The sequence below is a fragment of the Sceloporus occidentalis genome, unplaced genomic scaffold (assembly GCF_023333645.1).
Source record: "Sceloporus occidentalis isolate IW3139 unplaced genomic scaffold, rSceOcc1.0.p SCAF_4, whole genome shotgun sequence".
NCBI classification, from domain to species: Eukaryota; Metazoa; Chordata; class Lepidosauria; order Squamata; family Phrynosomatidae; genus Sceloporus; species Sceloporus occidentalis.
Genome location: NW_028316984.1, coordinates 200,695,135 through 200,721,207, shown reverse-complemented (window position 1 = coordinate 200,721,207; position 26,073 = coordinate 200,695,135). Strand labels below are relative to the sequence as shown.

The window sequence follows — 26,073 nt, the reverse complement described above, 5'->3', positions numbered from 1 at the left end:
AGGCAACATTTGGCCTAGCAGCCATGTATACTATGAGCCTAGACTAGAGCAATAATTCACAAACTCTGACCTTCCAAGTATTGGCCTCCAGATCCCAGAAGCCTAAGTCATCTTGGCCAATGGTTTGGGATTCTGGGAGCTGAAGTGATTCTGTGGTCTTGATTCTATGATTCTGTAAGTCCAAAATACCTGGAAGGTCAGAATCACCGAGCAAGGGTAGGAATCATGCTGCCCTCCAGTGCTGCTGAACTGCCGCTCCCATCATCCCTCACCAATGGGTATGCTAGGAATTCCAGTCTAAACCAGGTTTAGAGGGTTGCACTTTGCCATCCTTGTCTTAGGGTTATCTACACTGCTGAAATAATGCAGTTTGACACCAGTTTACGTGCTGTAGCTCCCTTCTATGGAATCCTGGGATTTGTAATTTTACAGGGTCTTTTGTGCCTTGTGAAACTACAAATCTCAGGATTCCAAACAATGGAGCCATAATTGTTAGGGTGGTTTTAAACTGCTCTATCGCTACAGTGTAAATGCACCCACCGGTGGCTCAACCAGCGGCTAAGGAGCCGTGGAGGTGCAGTGGTTAAATGCCAATTCTGCAGCTACAAGTTTGTGAATTCGATCCCTGCAGGTCTCCAAGGTTGAGTCAGCCTTCCCTTATTTTGTAGTTCAGTAAAACGAGTCCCTGTCTTGTTGGGGGCAATTGGATTGCAGATTGTAAACTGCTTAGAGAGTGCTGAGTTCACTATTAAGCGGTACAGAAACGTGAATGCTATTGCTATTGCTAAACCAAATGTTTTAGGGAGGACCAAATTCTCGACAGTTGGCTTCGGGAAAGGAAAGAAAGGGAACTGCTTACACACAGGCACACACAGAGACACTCACAACCACACAGAGGCTGGATTGTTAACTTGTTTTCGACAGTTTCTGCTTATTTTCATTCCTTTACAGGGAGGGCAGTCAGCCAGTGAGCAACTTTTTGTTTCAGCTAGCTTGGGATAGTTTTGGCAGCAAAGATCAGAGAGGATGGCGGGAGGAACTGACTTTGGGGGTGTTACTTTTTAAGGCTATAGTTCCCAGAATCCCTCACTCAGCATGTTCCAAAACCTGACAAAGCTTCTGACAGCAAAGCTCTTTCCCCCCCAAATCTTTTTTCTACTGCCCAGCCTTCCTTTTCTACCTCATTTTCTTTCTAGCAGGAAGGTGTGGGTTTTTTTTTTTTAGCAGCGCTGTCATTGGGAGGATGCCAAAGCAGTACTGGAGAAATACACATTTACTGCCAGCTCGCAGCGGTGTGTCCAGGGGGTCGTCTACACAATTAAAATACTCCTAATTCAATTAGGAGAGCTAGCGTGGCAAAGTGGTTTGACTGCTGGACTAGGACTCTGGAGATCAGAGTCAGAAACAACTTTAAGGCACACAACAGCAACAACAACAACATAATTAGAATAGAATGTGATCTGGACACACACGATTTGGAGGAATTTGGGCTTTTTTTCAGGGGCAGGACACCAGAAACTGCTGAAAAAGCCTTTGTGTTTTTTACCAGAGTATCTGCAAGGATACATATTACTGAATGTGTGGCTGTTTGTTTGCTCTCCATGGATCCACATGGATTCCTATAGCTGAGCATTTTCAGCAGAAGGAGGGCAAATACAGTCAGCCCTCCACTTTTGTGCCTTTTATTTTTGCGGATTCGATTATCTGCGGTTTTGATTAATATGTTCTCTCTAGGAATTTCTAGGTTCTCCAACTCTGCCAGAAGTTGACCATAGAGTTGTGCCAGAGAACCTAGACATTCTTAGAGAAAGCACTTCTCTAGGCATCTGTAGATCCTCCAGCGTGATTCTATGATCAACGTCTGGCAGGTGTTGACCACAGAGTTGCACTGGAAGACCTGGAGATGACTAGAAGGATGTTCTCTCAGGTAAAAAGAATTGCATGTTTTTATTTGCGGTTTTCCCACATTTACTGGGGTCCTTCACCCTTAACCCCAGCAAATGTGAAGGGACCATCGTAGTTGCGAATTTGCTCAGGAAAGTGAAGACAATTAAGCATCAATGTGAATGTACAAAAATCTGCAGCAATTCATATTATACAGTTATGCATAGACTAGCCCAGTGATTATATTTTAGCTGATCCTACTGTAGCCATGTGTGCCTGCCTGCCTACTACAGGCAACATAAACATCAGCTGCCTCCAGAATCTCTTAGTGAACATGTGTGTAAAGAGTAAAGGAGAGAGAGCAGATAAACCTGCCTCATCAGCTACCCCCAGTAAGTTTAAAAGAGCCCACAGATCCGTAAGTTTGGTTTGCTAGCCAAGGCTATGTAGCCGGAGAACCTTTGCCAATGGAGAAAACAGAAATCTCTGCAATTACAGTTTTGGATTTCTTGTTGTGTGCCTTCATGTTGTTTCTGAGTTCCAGACCACACTGCAAAAATAATCCAGTTTGAGACCACCTTAAACGCCCTGTCTCAGTGCTAGGGAATCTTGGGAACTATAGTTTATTGTGGCACCAGAGTTTGCTGACAGAACTCTCACAATATTATAGTTCCAAGAATTCCCTAGCATTGAACCAGAGCAATTAACGCGGTCTCAAACTGGATTATTTCTGCAGTGTATTTTGGACCTGAGTTATGGTGACCCTAAGGAGAACCTATCTGAGAGTTTTCTGCAGCTGAGAGTGTGTGCCTCACCCAAAGTCACTCAGAGGGTTTCTATGGAGGGGAATCAAACCCTGACCTCCAAAGTCATAGTGAAATGGTCAGACTTCTACACCATGCTGGCTCTTTTGTTGAGATTGCAGGTTTCGAAATCCCTCATTCCAAAACAAACTCTTCTAAACTCTGGTCAAAGCTTCACATAACTACATAAAAAAATATGGGATATTCTGTTTTGCCAAGACAGTTTTAATTTCAGTATCAAGGTGGATGGATGGGGAAGGGGGGGAACTAGAGCTGAAACCAATGGCCACAGAAATCAGAAATACAAAATGCCACCAGAACAGGCTGCGGGGCTGGAAGGAGGAGGATCCAAACTGGAATCTTGAGGAGACAATTAAATCAAGGATTTAATCAAAAGTTTTGGGTTTCATAGCGAGGCCAGCCTTTCCTTCCCTTCTGGCTGTTTGGAGCTGTGGGAGATTCGTTGAACTGAAGCAGGTTTGGGTTTCAGCGCTAGTTTAAACATTACAGGAGTCTAACACACAGAACTGGCTAGCAGACTGCATCCATTTTCAAACCTGAATGCACTGTGATTGATTCTTCAACCCACTCCCTATACACACACACAAACAGAGGGTAGGTATGGGCTATGTGTGGCTCCTGAAAGCAGATTTTGTGGCCCTTGATCCCTTTAGATTTCTATATGACCCTGTTTTTCCCCTCGCTAAACGAAGGCCACAATTGCAGCTCCTAGAAGCCTGTAAGAGTTCACATTTTAAATAGGTTGCAGGTTTATATTAAGCAAAAATGTCTGGACTTCCTGCAATATCAGGTCCCTTCAAGGTATTTGTGGGTTTGGGGCTTTTTTTGTTGGTATCTGGGATTCTTGGAGTATCCCTGGGGCAGAAAATTGCCCCTGGACAATTGCTCTAGGGTAAAAGTGGTTACAGTACTGTATTCTCTATTGAAATGAATTAATTAATTCAAAAAACAACATCTGGACTGTCACTGGCCTAGAAATTTACACCTCACAAATGGGAATTACCTTCTCCTGGGCCTTTCCTCTCTACCAGAAACCTAGACAGACACTTCAAATTTAGGGATGGAAGTGTATGCTCCGATAGATTTCTCTTTTCTTTTTAAGCAGCAAATATAATAAATGAAAAAGGGAGACAAGTGTGAAAAGCTCACGCCACAAAACAGGACTCTGCTCTAAATCTGTGTTGGTCCACTACTATTTATGAATGCTTACCGTCAAAAACAGCTCCCCATACACAGAAAAGTAGCATTTCACTGACAATTCTAGGTGAAAATTCTACTGCTTTTCATGCTACTTTTCCACATGCGGGAATTTTTCTTTTAAGGAATGGAAGAGCATTCTTTCACCGCCATCTCCAAGAGGACATGGCTTTACCATTTACTGAACCAGGCCAGAGGAAAACTTTCTAAACAAGCACATTTCTAGGAAAACACAAAGCACACAAACACACAATGGGTACGAAGGAATGCCAACGAATCTGCCACACTCGGCACCAAAATTACAAATCTACACAGAAGTCTTCTCACCAGGCATGCAGGCTGTGAGAGCATGGATTAAACAGGACAATGTCAAAGGCTTAAATGCTGCAGTCTGCAAAATCATGCAAAACTTCCCTCCCGCCTTGTTTTTTTATACACATCATTCTGTCAATTTATTAAAAACCTTTTAAACTGATTCATTTCAACATGTACTCAGTTAAAGCTGTTAAGTTATTTTTACTATGATTTTAGTCAGTTTAAAATGTTTTACTGTTCTAAATTTTACATTGCTTTAAATTGTTTAATTGAATTTACTTGAGCCTAGATTTAGGGTGGGGTGTATGTATGTGTTTGTGCATGTGTGTGCGCCGCGTATAAAATCCTGCATCCACAGATTAAAGCATCTACAACTTGAAAATATTCAAAAAACTATACATTCCAAAATGTAAACCTTGATTTTGCCATTTTATATAAGTGATACAATTTTACTATGCCATTGTATCTAATGGGACTTGAACATCCACAGATTCTGGCATCCACAGGGGATCATGGAACCAAACCCCACCGGGTATCAAGGGCCCACTGTATATATAGTAATATATATAGTAATATAAAGCGATACAATTTTACTATTAACTATTTGGATAGAACACCTTTTTGTCCTTCTGGCTGCAAATATTTTAAAGTGTGCTGTTAAGCTCTCTCCCTCCAGCCAACCATTCCACAATAAAAGCCATTCCCAGTGTTTTATTAGCGTTTTTCACCAGGCAAACAGTTCTCCGGGTCATGAGCTTCCACAAAGAGTCAGATTGCTTCCATGTTTGGTTCTGAATAGCTATCAGGATATGTGCTTTGGACAGTAAATATGTCAGAAGATTCTCTTCTGTGTATACATGTGCACAAACACATCCACACATACTCCTCCTAGAGGAGCATGGAGCCCCATTTCTCAGGAACTTACGTTATCATTTGGGTAGAGGACGCGGGAGATGTTTTCAGCCAAGTTTCTGTCCAACACAGCCTGGATGTAATCACCAACATTAACTAAGGGAAGGAGGGAGAGGGAAAAAACACTATGTCAACAACCACAGGAATTATGGATCATCAGTTTTGAACCGAGGAGGTGGCAAGTTCTGATTTATTACTGCAGGCACTGCAATTCAAGAGGGATATGGCAAGCTGGAACATGTCCAGAGGAAGGTGACCAAAATGGTGAAAGTCCTGGAAACCACCAGGTTCTATGAGGAGCAACTAAAGGAACTGGGTATCCTTAGCCTTAAGAGAAGGTTAAGAGGTGGCATGATAGCCATGTTTAAATATTTGAAGGGATGTTATGCTGAGAATGGAGTAAGCTTGTTTTCTGCTGCTCCAGAAACTAGAACAAAGAGCAATGGATTCAAGCTAAAAGAAAAGAGATTCTGCTTAACCCTTAGGAAGAACTTCCTGACAGTAAGAGCTGTTTGACAATGGAAGACACTCTCTCAGAAAGCAGTGGAGTCTCCTTCTTTGGAGGTTTTTAAACAGAGGCTGGATGGTCATCTGTCAGGGGTACTTCGATTGTGACTTCTTGCATGGTAAAACTGGTTTGGATGGCCTTTAGTTTTAATCTATGAAGTGAGCCACCTTGGGCCTCTTATGGAAGAAGTAAGGGATATACATTTAAATAAATAAATGAATAATCAGGATCCCAAAGACCCAAGACAGCTTTCAAACATTGCTTACACCTTTGCACAACTGTGGCACAGACCTTCCCAAATCCACCCACCAGCCCAGCTAATGAATTATAGCATGGCCAGTGGATGACAATTCGCAGACCATGCTGATTGGGGGATTCTGGGAGCCACAGTCCTAAAAGTATCTTTTTCAAGTTCTGTCCAGGTAATTTGAGTGATACCGATAATTCACTTGGAGCACATGGCCAGTTTTAGTAGAGGAAACACCCATCCTGAATGTCACTGCTCACAAACCTGACCCAGTGTGCACATGAAATGAAAATACCCACATCTTCTAAATGACATTTGGGACAATAAAATAAAATAAAATAAAATAAAATAAAATAAAATATTTTTTTAAAGGAAAAATAACTGTTTTATTTATTTATTTATTTTCACATCCAAAGGGCCATGGCATCCTCCATCCCTGATTTTGTGGTCATTCCATGAGCTGCCACCTGTGGCAACTAGTGGCTTGCATGTCCTTGAGGCACTCAATCTGTTCTGTGCTTTATTCTGAACTTTAATGGAGCTACCCAAAGCACTCGACCTGTTCTGTTGTTGTTGTGCACCTTGAAGTTGTTTCCAACTGATGGCAACCATAAGGCAAACTTATCATAGGGTTTGGCAAGTTTCTTCGGGGGAAGGGTTGCCATTGTGAGGCTGACAGAGTGTGACTTCCCCAAGGTCACCCAGTAGGTTTCCATGGCCCAACAGGATTTTGAACTCTGGTCTCCAATGCTCAAACATTTACACCATGCTGGCCCCTTAGCTCCTTAATAGTCCCAACTAAAAATTGGAGCAGATTCACCACCTCATTGCCATGGAAGGTACCAGCCGGCACTGCAGCTAACTCATTGGCTGCCTTTAGGACCAATGGGACTAAATAAATCCAACCAAATCAAAAGGCAGCTGTTTTCCAGACATTTTTCTATAGCTACAGAAATGCAAACCCATTGCCCCTGCTTACAGTCCTTGAGGTTGAAATCGTTGGGAGCCCGAGCAGACCACAGCCTCATGGTATTGACAGTGTTGTTCATGTAGCCAGGAATAGGGGTGTCGTAGGGCAGCGCCAGGACCACCTGTGGGCAGAAAAGGGAATGTCATATTGGCATTACTCTGAAGAGTGGCTGGCTGCAGGACCCTTTATTGCAATGGTGGGCAACCTATTATAGTTGGTGGGCCAAATTCAATGTCATAGGTATTTTCAGACGCTACATTGCTATGCACATTTTAGCTTCTGCCTCTCCCTGCCAGTAACAGAGTCTTAGGAGAGAGATTTTAGTCTTTAAAACAGGGAAAACGCCTCCAAACTGCGGTATAACTGGGAAGGTGGTGTGACCCATCTAGGGCCACTCTGAAACCATGGCCAGTCTGCTTGGCCAAATAAAACATCTTCCCCCCACAGTGGTTCCCAAACTGTGGTCCTCCAGGTGTTTTGCACTTCACCTCCCAGAATTCCTGACTGTGGGCCAAGCTGGCTGGGGCTTCTGGGAGCTGAAGTCCACAACACCTGGAAGACCAAAGTTTGGTAGCCACTGGACTAGCACCATGGACAGCTGCTTTAGAGTTCAGACTGTAGAAATAATGCAGTCTGACACTACTTTAGTTGCCATGGCTCCATCCTACAGAATCCTGGGATTCATAGTTTTGTGAGGCACGAACACTCTTAGGCAGAGGGAAGGCAAGAGACCTTGTAAAACCACAAATCTCTCCATCCCTAGGATGGAGCTACAGCATTGAAAATGGTGTCAAACTGCATTATTTCTGCAGCATAGATGTAACCTAAAACCCAGAGCAGATTTACCTCCACACTGATATGGAAGCCACCAACACCGCCGCATCCTCCCTCTCATGTTTCACCCTAAGGACCTTGGCAGGGGAGACACAGAGGTGTTTTCTCCCCACAACAGTATTGTAAGGTAGGCCAAGTCTGGCAACTGGTGACATTCTTCAGTCTGCCCAGGGAGCTTCATGCCTTCTGAGACAGGGAGAGATCTGATCTGCCTACCACCATTTTAAAAACCCTTCTGTGATGCATCTCTCCATCGCATACCTGAGTATCGACCCATTTCACGCCAGTCTGGGTGTGTTCCACTCTTCCATAGAAATGAATGGGAAGCATGTACTCCGGCCGGGCTTTCTCCCAGGGGTTCCCATGTCTTAGCCAGTCATCGGCTTCCTCCACCTGTAAGGAGACATTTCCATGATGAGTATTAGAAAGAAGAATCACATAATTTTTTATTCACATGTTAAATTTAGACAAACTAACAGTAATGATTAAGGATGGAATGATACCCAAACTGAAAGAAAATTAGAAGGAACTGATACAGTTTTGGTAAGGCAGCAGTTATAGTTTTGAAGAACTGATTAAGAAGTAATATCAATGTTTCTGAATAAGTGAACAAGTAATTGGATAAATGCATTATTGAATAAGTTTAATAGAAATGAAACAGGGAACAAAATTCAAGCTTTAAAGACATAAAGAAAGAAAATTTAAATTTCAATTAGGAACAAAACCAGAAGGATGGGAAGAGGAAGTCAATTTGTGTGTGTGTGTGTGTGTGTAGTTCTGTATTGTGTTGTCAATGCATATATTATCAGTGTTTATACTGTTTATGTGTTGATTTTAGGAATCAATAAAATATTTAAAAAATAAATAAAGAAAGAAGAATCACAGGATCAAGGTGCTGAAAGGGATCCCAAAGGCCCCTTGCCATGCAAGAACCCACTGTGCAAGAAGTCCTGAAAGACAGCTAGCCAACATCAGTTTAAATCCCTCCAAAAAGGCAAGTTCAGAACTAAAAGCCACTGTAGTTTCAGATGTTTCCAGATGTTTTGAGGGGGGCAACATCTCTCAGAATAACACTTGCATGCCATGATGGTGCAGTTCTGAGCGTTATAATTTTTTTAAAAACCCAAAACGTTTCAAAGTTTTCATGTCTGCCATTTTCTTGCTCTGTTGCTCCTTCAATCAAATGCTTTCATTCTGCAAATAAATGGCTTTGGAGTCACTGTCTCAGACATTTCTGCAGAAGGCCTCAAGAATCCATACAGGCTGAAAGGCATACATGCTTTTTTGTGCTTTATTAGTTTTATGGTCCGTAATAACATACAGCATACATAATAAATCCTGACTGAATCTTATTATTATTACAGCAGATACTTTTCCAACTCTTCTCTCCTCCCTCCTCAAATAGTTAGAACCAAGTAATTTAGTACCAAGTAACTTAGTGGAATATATTATTAATAATAGTTTCCCTAGCTTCACTGTAACCCTGTTCAGCTTAAACTTTCTGAATACAACAACCCCATTTGTCCCATCAGATCATTTCCTTTATTTAACCCTTATCTTTGCCTTTTCTCTAACTTAAATAATCAAATATTTTGCAATATAATGAGAACAATTTCCCATCCTAATGTTATTACAGAACGTACTGCTCTTAAAGGTTTTATTATGTAATCTTCTGTTTTATCCAATCAGAATTTTCTCAGATTCAAAGTTAAACAATTCTCATTATCAAATTGGAGGTTTCTTCCCATCATTTTGTTCATCTCTTGTATAACCTCTAACCAAACCTTTTGTATTTAGGGGCACTCCCACCACATAGGAATATACAGTATGTTCCTTTTTGCCCACATCCATGTCAGCAATTTGAAGAACGTTTTTTATTTATCATTGCAATCTAATGTGGGACTTTATACTACTTGCTAATTAATTTTAGTTATTGATCTCTAATCTTTATATTTTTAATTTTAATTATCTGAAAGATCCAAAACATTAGGTCTTCAGTATTTATCTTCAGATCTTTCTCCCATATACCTATAAAACATTCCTTTATACAAAATTGGTTCTCCAAAAGAATCTTGCAAACCTTTCCTAGTAACTCTTTTTCTCCCCTAATCCTTCTTTTCCATATATCCTCAAACTGTGGCATATTATCTCCTGTTCCTTTTATTTCTTGTAAATGCATAGGTACAGTTGGCCCTCCTTATCCACGGATATTTTATCCATGGATTCAAGCATTTACAGCTTGAAAATATTCCAAAAAAGTATAAATTCCAAAAAGCAAAACTTGATTTTGCCATCTGATGTAAGGGACACCATTTTGCTACGGCATTTTGTTTAATGGGACTTGAGCATCCATGGATTTTGTTATCCACGGGGGATCCTGGAACCAAACCCCAGCGGATAACAAGTTCCACTGTACCTTTAAGTAATAAAAGGCCATCTCTTCAGCTGCCTGAGATGTGTCTCCTCTCCTATGCCCTGCAATATGGAGTCCATGTCAGTGGGGCACTGAATCCGCTCCACATTTTAATCTGAACTGTACAGGAGGTTATCCAAGATGCTGAAAGCTATCCTTTCCTCCAAACAGGTTGCCAACTTGGAAAGATATTTTTAACATTCAGACTACGGAACAGATAGACCACCGTACGGATAAGGTAGGCAATACCTGCCACTGGGTATAAAGCAGCTTCCCATGCTATTTGGTTTGTCTAAGCAAATATTTACTTATATTTACATAGCGAAGGAGTTACATTGTACCTTTCAACATATTCCCAGCTTGCAAAAAAGTAAAGTTACCACAAACCCAGGAACAAGAAGAACTTGACTGCTAAAGCAGCAGTGGACAGTATTTGGCTCTCTAAAGTATGTGGAACTGCAACTCCCATCAGCCCTTGTCAGCATAGCCAGCGACAAGGAATCCTGGGAATTGCAGTGGAACTGTATGAAAGGATATTTCATTCCCATGCCTGGGTTAAAGCCACACGTCACCATGACATGCGTCCATCAATAGTAAAATGTTTATAAATATGTGCATAGAGTTTTATATAGAGTTTTAAAATTTTAAAATGTGTAATGTTTTTAACTTTTTAAAATTGTGTAATTGTTTTTTAAACTTTGTATTTTCAATGCTTTGTATTGTTTTTAACTTTTAAATTTTGTTACCTGTCTTAAGTCCCTATATCAGGAGGAAAGCAGGATATAAACAAACAAACAAACAAACAATATATAGTTGTTTACACATGACAACATAGTCTGGAGGACCAAATATTGAGAACCACTAGACCAAGGCAGAGCAGCACCATCCCTTTTTCCAAAGTCCAATTAGTATTGCGTGATAAGCAAGAATTCAGAGAAGTAGCTGTGTTAGTCTGGAAAATCAGTATGCAAAGGGATCCTGGGAGGCTAACTGTGTGAAAGAAGTTGTGGCATAAGCTTTCGGAGACTTGGTCTACTTCCTCAGATGCATGAAAGTAGACCTAACAGTTTATCACACGAAGGAGATCGGGAGTTTATCCTGTGAATATCCTTGAAAAATCATGCAATTACGTGAAACGATTTCACACAACATCGCACAAAACCCGCAATTAAAGTGGTCACAAAGAAGCATTAACACATATCTTTTTACTTTGGGGATTTCAGCAGCATTGCATTTCCGATATCACTTTATTTGTGTAATTGTGTGTGATAATCTTTCCCACAATTACTTTCCATTTTCACTCTGTTTGTGGGATACTTTAAATGCGCTTTATCTCTTTAATGCCAAAGCTAGCCCCAGTGTGATAAACTCCCAAGTCTATGAAAGCTTATGCAACAACTTCTTTGGCACAGTCAGTCTCACCGGTGCTCCAAGATCCCTTTGCCTGGAAAGCACGTTTTGCATAGGGCCTTAGGGAAGCAAACTTCTCTCCTCTCCTCCAGCCCACCAAGCGATAACCTGCCCTTTGCCCCTCAGGATTCCCTGGCACAACAAGTGTGTTTGGAAATGATGCAACAGCACCAAGCCAGAGAAGCCACTCTTATCAACCTAACAGGCAGGAGCCAATCCAGCTCCACTCTGTAATCTCTCTGGGGTTATCCTTTCACCAGACTCTTCTCCATTAATCGTTGGAAGCTTTTGAAAGACAGAGGAGTCACAACAGCCTGGCTCACCCCACATCTCTCTCCCTTTCCCATAAACTTTTCAATGAGGTGGTCAAAAATGGGCTGTCCCACTTCAGACTTTACATGGGTATCATGGTTCTTTTTAATGTCCCCATACCTTAAGAAGTCTTTGTAAGAATAATGTCAGCCCAGCATGAACTGGGCAGGGTTACAACTTCTTCTTTAGGATTATTCAGATGGCAAAAATAATCCAGGATGAATCTCTTTCTGCCAAAAAACCTAATTAATCTGGGATAATTGATATCGGGAGGGGGGTGTCCCCCAAGTTTTCTTAAAAGATTTTCATTGTCAGCAGTGTGAATAACTGATGCGAACTGACCCGAACAGACCCGGGATAAAACTCTGCATGCTTTGAATGTGTTCTGTATGCGTTCGCATCATCGACACCATCTTCATTCGAGTGCTTGCAAATGTGAGCAACTGAACTTGCAAAATATGCATCGAAGTGGTTCCATAGTGTGAATAACAAACCCAAAATGCATGAGTGACATTATTGTTATCATGGCACTAAAAAATATGATGCCTGAATGACTCCCTAGTGTGGTCTTTTGGGATGTGTGGGTTTCACAAAGAATTTTAGTTGTACAGCAAAACTGAGATGACATCTCACTCCAACGAAAAGCTAGAGAAGGCCCATTCTTCTGCACTTGTAAACCTTTTTCATTGCCTAGCCAATAAACAGTACAGATGCATTCTTTTTCTGTCACTTTTTTCTGATCCTCCAATATCAGATCATGCCTCTTTTTCCAAGCAGCATGGCCCACATGCAATAGAATTGATGGGTATCCATGAGTAAATCTCTATGAAGCTAGATATATTTTTATGTAGGACAAAAGGTGACAATTGGACAGTGAGGAGCTCTGTTTATGGACCGCTATGGTCCCATGGGGTCCTTCTGCTACTGTTGGTCTCACTCTCAGCCCATGCGCTGACAGTCATGCTTGGGAGGTCCAGTTGTACTTCTGGCCCAACAGGAACTAAGCTACATCCCTAACTCTTGCCTTCCATATTCATTTAGGTTCATCTCCATTCAGGCGTCACAGTTACCTGCCATCCGTCTCTGATCTTCTGGTTGAAGATGCCGTACTCATAGCGTATCCCGTAGCCATAGGCTGCAAGCCCAAGGGTGGCCATTGAATCTAGGAAGCAGGCTGTGGAAAGAGAGGCATAGTTGGAAGCGATCTGCGCTTTCATTGTGATCAAAACCCAACACAGGCTGCATCTACACTGCAGAAATAATGTAGTTTGACACCACTTTAAGTGCCATGGCTCCATCCTATGAAATCCTTGGATTTGTAGTTTCCTGTGGCACCAGAGCACTCTAACAGTGAAGGTGAAATAGCTCACAAAACTACAAATTCCAGAATTCCATAGCATTGAGGCATGGCAGTTAAAGCAGTGATAAACTGCATTAATTCTGCAGCAAAGATACCACCCATATCTAGTTTTGAAAAAGAGGTATTTTTTTAATGTTACAAAATACAGGGGAGACCTGCAGCTTCCTGGAGGCTTCTAGGAAAGGCAGTTCACACACACAGTCAATAGGGTTTTTAATTCAATGCAACTGTACAAAATTCCTGCAGTTGTACAATTTAAAAAATTATTGCAATTGTACAATTAATCCATAAAAACGTGATCAGTAGCTTTCAAGCTTTTGTACCATTGCATTACTTTATTTTTATTTGTTACAATTAATTAATTGTTTTTCACCAGGAAAAAAAGGTGTCCTGGGGAGTGCGGAGAACTTGAAGGTTGCAAAAGCAGCCTTGGAAGGTTGCACTCAGCCCTTAGGGCCAAATTTTATATGCTCTTGTTTTAAGGAACGGCTACACCTGAAACCATAACAATACGGGAGGTTGGCTAGGATCCAGGGATATACTTAGTCACTTCCTGCTTTCATTCAAGAAACTGAAGCCAGGCGCAAGACGGCTAGAACTTCAGCCCCTGGGGCCAAATCTAGTCCTCCTGGGATCTTAAACCACACATTTTGGACTTCCACAGAGGGCCATACCCACTGCCCAAAAAAGACCATCATTTGGTAGATTTCAAGCTTTTGTACAGTGCCTCCAGAAATGCCTCTCTCAGCCTTAGGGTGCATCTACACTGTAGAAATAATGCAGCTTGACACCTCTTTAAGTGCTGTAGCTCCATCCTATGGAATCCTGGCATTTGTAGTTTTTACAATGTTATCTAGCCTTCTCTGCCAAAAAGTGCTAGTGCTTGACAAAGCTACAAATTCCAGGATTCTGTAGGATGGAGTCATGGCAGTTAATGTGGTGTCATAACTGCATTACATTTGGCCCTCCTTATCCATGGATTTTTTATCCATGGTTTCAAGCATCCACGGCTTGAAAATATTGCAGAAAAGTATAAATTCCAAATAGCAAACTTTAATTTTCCATTTTATATAAGGGGCACTATTTTGTTCTGCCATTATATTTAACTGACCATCCACAGATCTTGTTATCCATGGGGGATCCTGGAACCAAACCCCAACAGATAACAAGTCCCCATTGTATTTCTACAGTGTAGATACAGCCTTAGCTACTGGATATACTGGTATTTGTGCTCTGCACCTTTTGCCTTTGGTCTTGCCCATCCAGGCACGTGGTCCGTTTAGTTCTCCTCCAGCTCTTCGGCTGAAAGAGGTTCCTCATCCTTCTGGCTGTCCTAGGCTGCTGCCACATTGCAAAAATAAAGCAGTCTGGCACCATTTTAACTTCCATGGCTCCATATTATGGAATTCTGGGGTATTTAGTTTGGTGGGGCACTAGAGGTTTCTGACAGGGAAGGAGAAATATCTTGCAAAATGAAAAATTCGAGAATTTCATGGCATTGAGTCATAGCAGCTAAAGGTGTGAAAATGCATTATCTCTGCAATGCAGATGCAGAATCATAGAATCACAGGGTTGGAAGAGACCACAAGGGTCAAGAGGAGACACAGGTCAGACCATCCTCTTCTCAACCCACACTTACCTGCAAGTCTGCCCAAGCCTCCATTGCCCAGGCCGGCATCTTCTTCAATCTCCTCCAGCTCTTCTATGTCCAATCCAAGCTGCAGGACAACATGAAAAGAAAGAAGAGGCTCTGGGTTTCTGCCATTACAGAAGGAGAAGGAACCCAACTATAAAGAGGCATTGTTGTCATTGTTGTGTGCCTTCAAGTCATTTCCAATTTATCATGATCCTAAGGCAAACCTATCACAGGGTTTTCTTGGCAAGTTTCTGCAGAGAGGGTCTGCCATCCTCTGAGGCTGATAGAGTGTAACTTGCCCAAAGTCACCCATGGCGGAGCCAAGATTCGAACTCTGTTCTCCAGAGTCTCTGGAGTTTATCAAACAGAAGGAATTTCTCTTAAATTTGAATGAAAAGAAAGTGGGGCCAGAACGCATTCACTTAAAGTCGCTAGTTTAGCGCAATTACGTGAATGTGCATTGCATTCAAACTGGCTCCCCATTGCCCAAAAATAGCATGCCATTGCCTGAATTTGCGTGTGGCAGTCTATCACGCAATAATGTGAAACAACATGATTGCACTTGGACTGATTTCCCGTTGCCTGAATTTGTGTGTAGTGGGTTATCACGCAATAACGTTAAATCCCATGATTGCATTCAGATTGCCATCGGATTATACTTCCAATTTCCCTTGTCTGATAAACTCCATTGTCCAGTGCTCAAACCACTACACCATTCTGGTTCTATTATCCCATATTTCACAGATGAAAACCAGCATATGTGTGGCCAACCAACATCAGAACATGCTCCAGTTGGCCAAAGTTATTAATAAGGAAGAGCAGACAAGAGAGGAGAAGTTGCAGCAGCTTGCTTTTGTTTAAATATACTGGAAAGGACAAGATTCTGTCTTTTCTCTCCCTTCTGCTGAGTTAACTGCATGCAAACTACTACTTTTGCACTTTGACCTCAGTATGCTCCAAGTGAACTAAGGTGAGGGCAAAGGGGTAAAGTGGCAGGACGAAAGACAAACTGGGGCTGCATCTGCACTACAGAAATAATGCAGTTTGGCACCACTTTAACTACCATGGCTCAATGCTGTGGAATTCTAGGATGAATAGTTTTGTGAGATATTGTCAGAACACTGTTGATGCCATTACAAACTTCAGATCTCAGGTTTCCATAGCAATGAGGATATTTTAAAAAGTAGCTGAAGAAGTGGCATAATGGGATTAATTGAGACTGCCCCTGCCAAACCGAGACATTAAGAAGCTATGAAGATGAGAACTCAGGGTCAGATTTCCGGACTTGGAAATTTGCAGCGTTCACAGCATGCAAGTGCAGAGCCATCCCAAAAGAGCAGGATCTGTCCTGGGAGATGATGCACAGTCTGGAGAGAACTGGTCTATCTATGCAGATGCTGGTAACTGAAAGAAAACCTAACTGCAAACAGGAGAACCAAAGTACAGAAGAATTCAGTCAGCCCCAAAAGTCTGTATTAGTGGCTGATGCTTCCGCTATTCCTTCTTGGCAACAGAAGAGTCACACAGAACAAAGCTCACACTGTCTGAGCTGGTTCTGACAGGTCCGACCTTCCAAGTAATTGGCAACATTGGGAACTTTCCAGAACAGCTTGGAATTACCCAAGTCTGTCATGGAACATGATCCACACCATGCCAGATTTGCAAAACATACTTTTCTGTGTTATGCCAACATGGACATAACTTCCAGCTGTGAAGGTGACATCTGATTCACCCCTCCTATCTATTTCTTCCACTCCATAAAGGGGAAACTGAAGTCACTTTTCAGGAAACCCTTGCAACTTGGACAACCACAATGTCCTGTTCAGCTATTTTAGCGATCAATGCAAGCTCCCATTAGCTTGCACATCCAGTCTTCTCTGACTCTGCAGGAGCACTTTCCTCTTGTCTGCACAAGAAACGGAAAGAAAAGCATTTGCAAAGGCACCATCATTACTTTCACAAAGAATCAGAGATTCTGCATGGAAGCTGAACAGTCTAACAGTCCAAGTTGTTTCACTTTAAATTTTATAGCAAGCCAGGTTCCTAGCTCTCACTGCTACCAAGACAAGACAGACTGAAAAGCAGGTGGGTGATACCAACTAAAACAGGGTGATGCCCCCTCCTTACAGAGACTGAGGTGCATTTGTGCTAGATTTGCTGTTCAGGTTGTTTCTGCCTTATGGAGACACTCAGGTGGGAGTTTCTTGGCAATGTTCAGAGAAGGTTTGCCATTGCAAAACTCTTATTTATGGGAGTTTCTGACCAAGATTTGTTCAGAGATGGTTTGTCATTGCCCACCTCTGAGGCTGAGAGACTGTGACTTGTCCAAGGTCACCCAATGGGTTACCAATGGCTAAGCAGAGATTCAAAACCTGGTCTCTTGGAGCTCCCCAGTCCAACACACAAACCACTAAACCAAGGATTTCTAAGGGATTTCCTGGCAAGATTTCTTTGGAGAAGGTTTGCCATTGCCTTCCTCCAAGGCAAAGAGAGTGTGACTTTGTCCAAGGTGCAGTTGGTTTCTATGGATGAGTGAGGATTTGAACTATGGTCTCCCAGAGACCTAGTCCAACACTCAAAGCACCACACTAGCTGCCTCTTTTAAAAGGGTCTTTCATGGTGAGATTTCTTCCAATGGAATTTGCCATGAGAAAGTGTATCTGGCCCAAGGTCACCCAGTGGGTTTCTATGGACCAGCAGGGACTTGAACCCTGGTCTCCTGGAGCCCTAGTGTAAACTCAAACCATGACCTTTTCAAAAGTCCCTGCATTGCCCAAATATTTTTGGATTTTTTTTACAGCCTCTAAATAACTGCTTGCCACTACTTGCCACTACATGGAGGTGTGATGGTTCACCCTTAACCCAAGACCACCCAAAGAACTCTCCAAAACATTCCAGGAAAGCATGGACTTTCAGTTCCAGTTGCAAAAATCAGCAGATTTCTGTCCAATTTGGAGTCAATACAGCCCCTACCCAAAAACATGAGGGTGAAAATTAGGCCTTGTACATTCCAGCTCACCTAACTGTGGATTTTCCAAGCCATGTGCCCATCTAAGAACTCTTTCCAGATTAATTCATCTGCTCAGGAAATGGCTTCATGCCCACCAGCCGCAAGAGCATGCTGCCTAGGACTCTGAGGAATATTCTGGGCTCATGGCCACCCATCCAGAAGCCCTGTAGATATCCACCACCCTCCTCTGCATTGATTCAGCTGAAAACCAGTCACAATGGATTCACAAGGACTGAAAGCCACTTACTCCAAAACTTCTCCATGGTGACCTTAAGACAATTGTGTTTGTTGAAGAATGATTTAAAGCAAAGGGTTGGAGAGCTATCTGGTAAGAGATGCTTTAATGGTGGATGTCTGTGCTGGCAGGGTTGGACTAGCAGGCCTTTGGGATCCCTTCCAACTCTATGCTTTTAAGGCTCTGTGTATTTTCTATACTGACAGCGACCAGGGAAAGAAGTCACTGCAAAATGTTAATTTTGTCCACTCAGTTTGTCAGGCTGCATGTATAGGAAGCCCAGATCTTATAAAAGTGAGCTTTGTGGATTGGAGATCCCAAAATCCCCCAGCCAGGATGACTAGGCTGATGGGGAATTTGGAGAGTCAATGATCTAAAAGAGGAACTTTCCATAAGGTTTGCCAAAACCTTCTTGAGTGTTCTCTTACCTGATAAATGGCCTCGTCACAGGCGTTCTGCAGCCCCAGGTTGATCATAGTGTTCTGCAAAGTCCGGCCCATGTAGAACTCCAAGGAAAGGTAGTAGATCCTCTGGAAAGACAGCCAGAACCACAAGGGAGAACCTTGCCAGGATTAAGAATACTAAATATTCCCTGCCTGTTTTACATACTTTTGTAAAAATCCTGTTTGCAGCTGGAGAGTGAACCCACAGAATACATCCTCCCAGGTCCTAACAGAAAGGCTAAAGCAAGGTTATTCCAATGGCTGTCCATGGACTGATGCTAACTCATGAGCCATCAGCTGCAGTCTGCAGTGAATTGCCAGGGGGAAAACAGTTGTAGCCCATGGGCACAAATATCAGTCCCTGATCAGTATCAGTATCAGTCCCTAGATCAATATCTGAATCAGTCCCTAGCTCATTAGGGGAATAAATGCTGGGCCCCCACATCAGATAGCCTAGTTTTATCTTTTTTACAACCCAATAAAGTAGATAAGACTATGTGAAAGAGACCTGGCCACAGTCCCCCAGTGAATTTATCAAGTGGAGATTAGAACCTAGATCCACCTAGATGCATAATACTTCTAAAAACTATTTTAAGTAAAATGACCCAAAGATACTTTGTTACATACTCCAACATTTAACAGATGAAAACCAGAATACATATGGCCAAACAACAACAGGATGTGGTCAAGATGGTCCACAGTTATTAATGACTTTCCTAGGAGAGACTGCAGCAGTTTGCTTTTGCCTGAGTCTACTGAGAAGGGAAAGATTCCTCTTCTACTCCCCCACTGAGCTAACTGAACGCAAAATACCTTGCACTCTCAACTCAGTTTGCAGTAATGGAAGTAAGCTGAAGACAAAGGGCGAATGTGGAAGGAAGAGAGAGAAACTGGGACATTTGAGAAGCTAAAAAAGTGGGAAAACAGAGGATTAATTGGGGCTATCCCTGCCAAATCAGGATAGTGAGTGGGTAGGCTTCATTCTTCTGCTATGAAAAAGAAACTCACTTGAAAGTGGGAACATAATGTTGCAATGCAGCTGGTGCCATGAATTGTCAGAACTGCTGTCCAGAACAACAAAAACATAATCTGGATTTTTTTTAAAAAAACCTGAGAACTAAAGCAACAAATACCAAAACCTCCTGATATATATGCTCCATCTAGAAGAGTCTTAAGTTAGACAACTTGGGCCTTTTCTAGTCTGTTTTTCCATCAATAGGCAATGGACTTTAAGAAAGCCCTTTTAATAGTGTGCAGTACTACTTTTTATCTGATTTATCTTATTAATGATTGCCTTAAGATTGTTTAATATTATAGGCAGCTTAATTACATTTGAAATTCATTTTTTGCATCCTCTGTATCATTTTACATTTTTTTGGCTGGTCAATTTAATTCCTGACAGGCAAAGGCAAGGTATAAACAGAATCAAATACAAATAGATCTCTGAAACCCTGGTCCAACACGTGAACCGCTGCAACAAACTGGGTTTGGTTATATGCTGTAACTATAAAAAGGCCCCTGAGGTCAGCTCCCCTCTGACCTAGGTCATTTTAAATGGCTAGCCTGGATTACATTAGCAAACCCCAACAGAATTCATTTTCTGCCAGCCATCTGCTCATCCTTCCAAGAACTGTTTTCCCAGATCTGTTTCAAGCTCCCTCACAATTTGTACCTCTGTGAGCAAACAGCTTTCTTGCTCAACAGGTGGCAACCAAGCCAACTCTTGGAATTAAACCAACAGCCACAGACCATAGCGCTGTGCATTTTGGACACAGGCAGATGGCACTGAATGAGGGATGTGGTCAGATCCTTCAGCAAAGAGACTCTTAACTCTCCCAGAATCACTGTGAGATCTTTTACTCTCTCTCAATAGTCTGGATAAATCCAGTCCTAAGAGTTTGATGCTTTTGAGATCCACCGGAATGAGCAGAGAATTCTGTTCCACACTCGGTCCTCTGTATATGTGGCTTGAAAATATTCAAAAATTATACACATTCCAAAAAAGCAAACCTTGATTTTGCCATTTCACACCATGGATACCAAAATCTGTGGATGCATATAATGGGACTTGAGCATCCACAGATTTTGGTATCCACAGTGTGTGTGTGTGTGTGCGTGCACGCACCCTGGAACCAAATCCCAGATATCAAGGACCCGCCGTATTTTGTTTTATGGATTTTCAGCTATGTTGCATTGTTTTAAACCTGCTTTTATTGTCTGTACTCCCTGCTCCATCTGAAGGCTGCGCCTGCACTGCAGAACTAAGGTGATTTGACATTGCTTCAGCCATCATGACACAATGCTATGGAAGCCTGGGATTTGTTGTTTGTTATGGCACCAGAGCAATCTGACTGAGAAGGCTAAATCTAATTCCACAGCATTGAGCCATGGCAGTTAAAGTGGTGTTAAATCGCATTATTTCTGCAATGCAGATGCAGCCTGAGATCTTCAGATACAGGGAAGGAGAGAAATAGTTTTAATAAAAACTTTAAAAATCAATCAATTTGAGTTGCAGTAAACTTTCCCCAAAGATTAAAAGAGCCAGGCAAGTTCATGTGGGAAGATATGGGTTTGGTGATCCAACAGTGTACAGTACAGTAGCAGTTCCTACAGAAGAGCTTTTCCCAAGCTCCAAGAAAGAGATGCAGATGTACATAAAGATGATTTATTTTTCTTCAGACATCTAGATGATCTAGAGCAGACTGATTCTGCGCTTTGCTTTGGAGCTCATCCCCACGGCCCCCTCCAGACATTAAAGGTGTGCTGCCTTGCATTCACTGCCTGAGCCATCCTAAGAATCATCATTCCATATTCGCTCCCAGGAAAAAAATTGATCTACCTCTCCCTGGAGCCAAGACTGGGTTATCAATGGGGCCATTGGAACAAACGTTTCAGAATGCTCAGTGACTTCATCTGCACTGCAGAAACAATGCAGTTTGATGCCGCTTTAACTGCCATGGCTCAATGCTATGGAATCCTGGGATTTGTAGTTTTGCGAAATATTGGGACTTCCATGTCAGAGAGCTCTGGTGTCATAACAAACTAGAGATCCTAGGATTCCATAGGATGGAGCCATGACAGTTAAAGTGGTGTCAAACTGTATTAATTATGCAGTGTGGCAGCAGTCTAGCTGGGACCTTGTTGTTGCTCTTGACTCGACCTTAAGCCATGGCAATCCTCAGTATGAGACATCTCCATGACCTCCCCCCCCCCCCCCCGGCCTTCCACCATTCTGCTTAAGTCTTGTAGATTCATGATCGTGACCTCCTTAAATGAGTCTAGCCATCTGGCATGAGGTCTTCCTCTTTCTAGGCTACCCTCGACCTTTCCCAACATCACTGTCTTTTTCAGTGAGTCCTGCCTTCTTGTGATATGGCCAAAGTACGACAGACTTGATTTAACCATCCTGGCTTCCAGGGAGAGTTCAGGCCTGATTTGTTCTAGGACCCATTTGTCTTTTTAGCTGTCCATGGTACCCTCAGCACTCTTCTCCAGCACTTTATCTCAAATGAATAGATCTTCCTATCTGCTTTCTTCACCATCCATCTCTCACATCTGTACATGGTAATGGGGAATACTTGAGTGCTCAATTGTATATCTTTGCTCTTTAAGATCTTGTGTAGTTCCATTATAGCTCCCCTTCACATTCCTAGTATTCTTCTCTGTTCTGATCAATGTTTGATCCAAGGTATGAGAAATCTTTAACCATTTCAATTTCCTGATTGTCTAAGTTGGTCCTCTGTGGTCATTTTTGTTTTCCGTATGTTCAGTAGCAAGCCTGCCTTTGCACGTTCTTCCTTGACCTTCCTTAGTACTTGTTCCAAGACCATGCTGTTTTACAGTAGTAGTATGTCATCCTCATATATTAAATTGTTGATATTTCTTCTTCCTATCTTTACTCTTCTTTTTTCCAACTCTAAGGAGTTTATCACACTGGGGCTAGTTTCAGCATTAAAGAGAGATTAAAGCACATTTAAAGCATCCCGCAAATAAAGCAGAAATGGTGAGTAATTGCGCAAATCATTATCATACACAATTGCACAAATAAAATGATATCAGAAATGCATTGTCGCTGAAATCCCAAAAGTAAAAAAGATGCACATTGATGCTTTGGTGTGACCACTTGAATGACGGGTTTTGTGCAAAGTTGTGTGAAATCGTTTTGTGTAATTATGAGATTTTTCAGGGATATTCATGGGATAAACTTCCAATCTCCTTCATGTGATAAACTCCTAAGCCTGTTCTTTGTATGATGTTTTCTGCACACAAGTTGAACAAGCATGGTGATAAAATGCACCACTGCCTGACTCCTTTGCCAATTGGGAACCATTCTGTTTCTCCATATTATGTTTTAACAGTGGCCTCCTGTCCTGAGTACTGGAACCCAATTCAAAGCCTCCTCTTGCTTCCATCTGATGGGACCAAAAGCTCCCAAATATCCCAGTTCCCTTAATATACAAAGGGCAGAGGTGGGAGAAGAAGAACAATGCTCTGACATGGAAGACTTCCAGAAGAAATGAACTTTTTGACAGAGGAAGGATTAGGGGTGAAGCTCTCCACGGGGTGCCCGTCTGCCTCACCTCCAATAGAGCTTCTGACTGATGTCACAAAAGGGATTACTCCTTAATCTACCCGGCTAAAGCTCCATTAAAGGCTGTTAACAGTCAAAAACTGACTAGGAGACAGTTCATTAAGTCAATCCAATTCAAGGAAGACTATCAGCTCTTTTATGCTGATTTAGACCCGGCTGCCTTTTGCTTTCCAGGATTGTCTCCTCCAACAAGCAAGGGCTGAGGTTATTTTTCCCCAACCCTATTATACAAGAATCTTTTTTTAAACTGGCGGTGCCAAGGATTGAACCCGTGACCGTATGGAGGCAAAGCATGGTTCTACTGCCCAGCCATGGTCAATCCACACAGTGGGATAGGTCACAGTTGCCCTGGAATGAGGACTGCAGGGCCCATCATGTTTCTGAGGTTACCCGTTCTTTGACTAAAGCACTAGGGCAGGGGTTCCCAGCCTGTGCTCTGAGGATCCCATAGGGCTCTGTGGCCGCTCCAGGAAAATGAAAGAAATAAAAATCAAACAAAATTAAAGAATAAGAATATATTCTTATATATACTTCTAAACACTATTAACATATAAGACACATGGTAAGCCTCTTAGGGGCTCCACTACAGAAATAGCGGCTCTGTGAGTCAAAATGGTTGGAAACCCCTGCACTACAGCATTCCTTGACGTAGCTACCATCTTTAGAACAGAAGAGTTTGATCTAGGTGCCAGCTTTAGTACAGAAGCTGGAGAGACTGAAGGCCTTTCTCATGCAGCATTCTGTGCCATCACTAGCCAGATCAATCAAAGGACTGCCTTCTTGCCCCACTGACAACAACCTATAACTGGGTGGGTGGATGTGGGATCCAGCATCCTAGTATAGCTGGAAGAAAGGTGGCATATGAAAGAAAGAAAGAAAGAAAGAAAGAAAGAAAGAAAGGAAAAGTAGTAGTAGTAGTAGTAGCAGTAGTAGTCAGTTTTGGGAATGCTGGTGGATCCAGAATGTAGCTGCGAGAGTTCTGCTTGGGGCCAAGAGATCAGACCATTAGATGAAATACAGGAGAGGCCTTTGGTCTGCTGCAGCTTCTGGCCTCTTCCTGAAGCACTACGTTTGTCCACAGTCCTGCCAAAAAACCCTTGCATTTCACAAGCAAGGCACTCCCCCAATTCCCCTACAGTCTGACCTGTGATGGATGTGTATGAGACTTGACAGGCCCTTATCAGTTTTGGCACCCAAGCTGTGATGCAACTTCCCAAGGAATGTATACCAGGCTTTGACATTTTAATAATAATAATAATAATAATAATAATAATAATAATAATATTTATTTGTAACCCACCCCTCTGAGAACAATTGGGGCAGCTAACAAAGTTAAAAATACAGAACATATAAAATCCCTGCTACCCTCCCCTCCTTAAAAAGTATTAAATCCAATACAGTATTAAAAAGGCACAAAACAAAAAATACACAAACAAACATACAAGTTAAAAACTGACCAAAAAGTCAGCAGCATCACACCCGCAAACAATCAGTGGGAGCAGCAGTATCTTTCCCAGACATTCTTCTAAGGCCGGGTTCTCTATTCTGGGAAGGCCTGCCGGAAGAGATCCGTCTTAACAGCCTTTTTAAAGCTGTCTAAGGATGTAAGTAGACGGATCTCATCCGGCAGGCCATTCCACAGTCTGGGGGCGATGATGGAAAATTTTCTTCTTTCAGAAGGGAAGGGAGGATGATGACTTGAATCCTAACCTATGGCAGGTGATGCCTATTAAAGCTGGTGAGATGGAGGGTGGGGTCGGCAGAGAGAAATGCAACTGGCTTTCCACCCAGCTTCTTCCTTTGCAAGGTCTATGTTGGGGCAGGGAAAGTACCCCACCTCGGAAATCTCCATTTACTCCTTTAATTTTCTGGGCCCAAATGCTAGAAAACAACATGCAAATGTGGTGGTTTAACTTTCCCACCCACTTTCAACTCCCCAAGCCTGGTTTTGGCTCCAACCTGGCTGAAAGTGCTAACTGGAAATTGCATGATGCTGCTTCCGATACACCGTGATGCAATTGCCTGGCCCACATGGGTGGAAAGGGGGTGAAAAACTGTGTGCATGATGAACACACACAGAGGCAGTCACACATTCCTGCCTGTGTCCCACTACCAGTAGAGAAGGATCTTGGGGTTAGGTGGGTTATGCCCCATTTAGTTCACACTGAGAAAAAAAATTTAGATGCCCCTAGGGATGACCTCAGAGTCAATGGAGTCATGCAAATATTTTAACCGCAGCTGAGCAAAAAAATCCAAATGGAGAAGGGGAGCACACACATACACCCCAGACAAAGACCAGTGAAGACTGGGCACTGGATTCAAATGACAGGAAATGCAATTCCTGCTAAACATTAGGAAGCATTTCCGGATGGTAAGAGGTGTTCAATGGTGGAATGCATTGCTACAGAGTGTGGTGCAGTCTGCTTCTTTGGAGGTTTTTAAACAGAGGCTGGATGGCCATCTGTCATCCAGATTGTGTCTCCTGCAGGGCAGAAGGGAGTTGGATTGGACGGTCTTTGGGGTCTCTTCCAACTCTAGCATTCTGTAACTCTAAGGCCTCATTCCCACTTACAAAAAAGGCGATTGGCAATCCAAACTCAACAGCAGAGCATAGTTCCCACTACATTTGCCCCAAATGCATTTTCCCCCTGTAAAATAACCCACTTGTAGTCCACATTCACAAATGAATTGGTTCAAAATGGACCTGTTCCAGCTGGCTGAAAGGCAAATTTAAATTGACTCCGATCTGCATCTGGTTCACACTTGTGCAGAATTGATTTATACAAAAAGGCACAGAAAACACCAACGTCAAAAAGATGCAGGTTAAATGGGTCTAGCGCGTGGCCCCCCTCTCTGAATTGCTTCAACGAATCGATTCAATTGGGAACCAGGGTCATTTGAACTGGTTCAAACTGATTTGCAATGTGGTTTAAAGGGTAATGGGAATCGGGGCTAAGATTCAATGGGGGCAG

General features: G+C 42.4%; 1 protein-coding gene across 1 annotated transcript in view; it reads right to left on the bottom strand.

Moving 5' to 3' along the window:
- LOC149315297 (glycogen phosphorylase, liver form) overlaps positions 1-26,073 on the bottom strand; it is a 66,393-nt gene that overhangs the window by 29,636 nt on the left and 10,684 nt on the right. Inside the window, exons 3-8 of the mRNA XM_089522909.1 lie at positions 18,496-18,597; positions 14,826-14,904; positions 12,897-13,000; positions 7,953-8,084; positions 6,867-6,978; positions 5,146-5,228 (exon numbers count right to left, since the gene is read on the bottom strand). Coding sequence (XP_089379035.1) covers positions 5,146-5,228; positions 6,867-6,978; positions 7,953-8,084; positions 12,897-13,000; positions 14,826-14,904; positions 18,496-18,597 — 612 coding nt within the window. The remainder of the gene's footprint in view (positions 1-5,145; positions 5,229-6,866; positions 6,979-7,952; positions 8,085-12,896; positions 13,001-14,825; positions 14,905-18,495; positions 18,598-26,073) is intronic.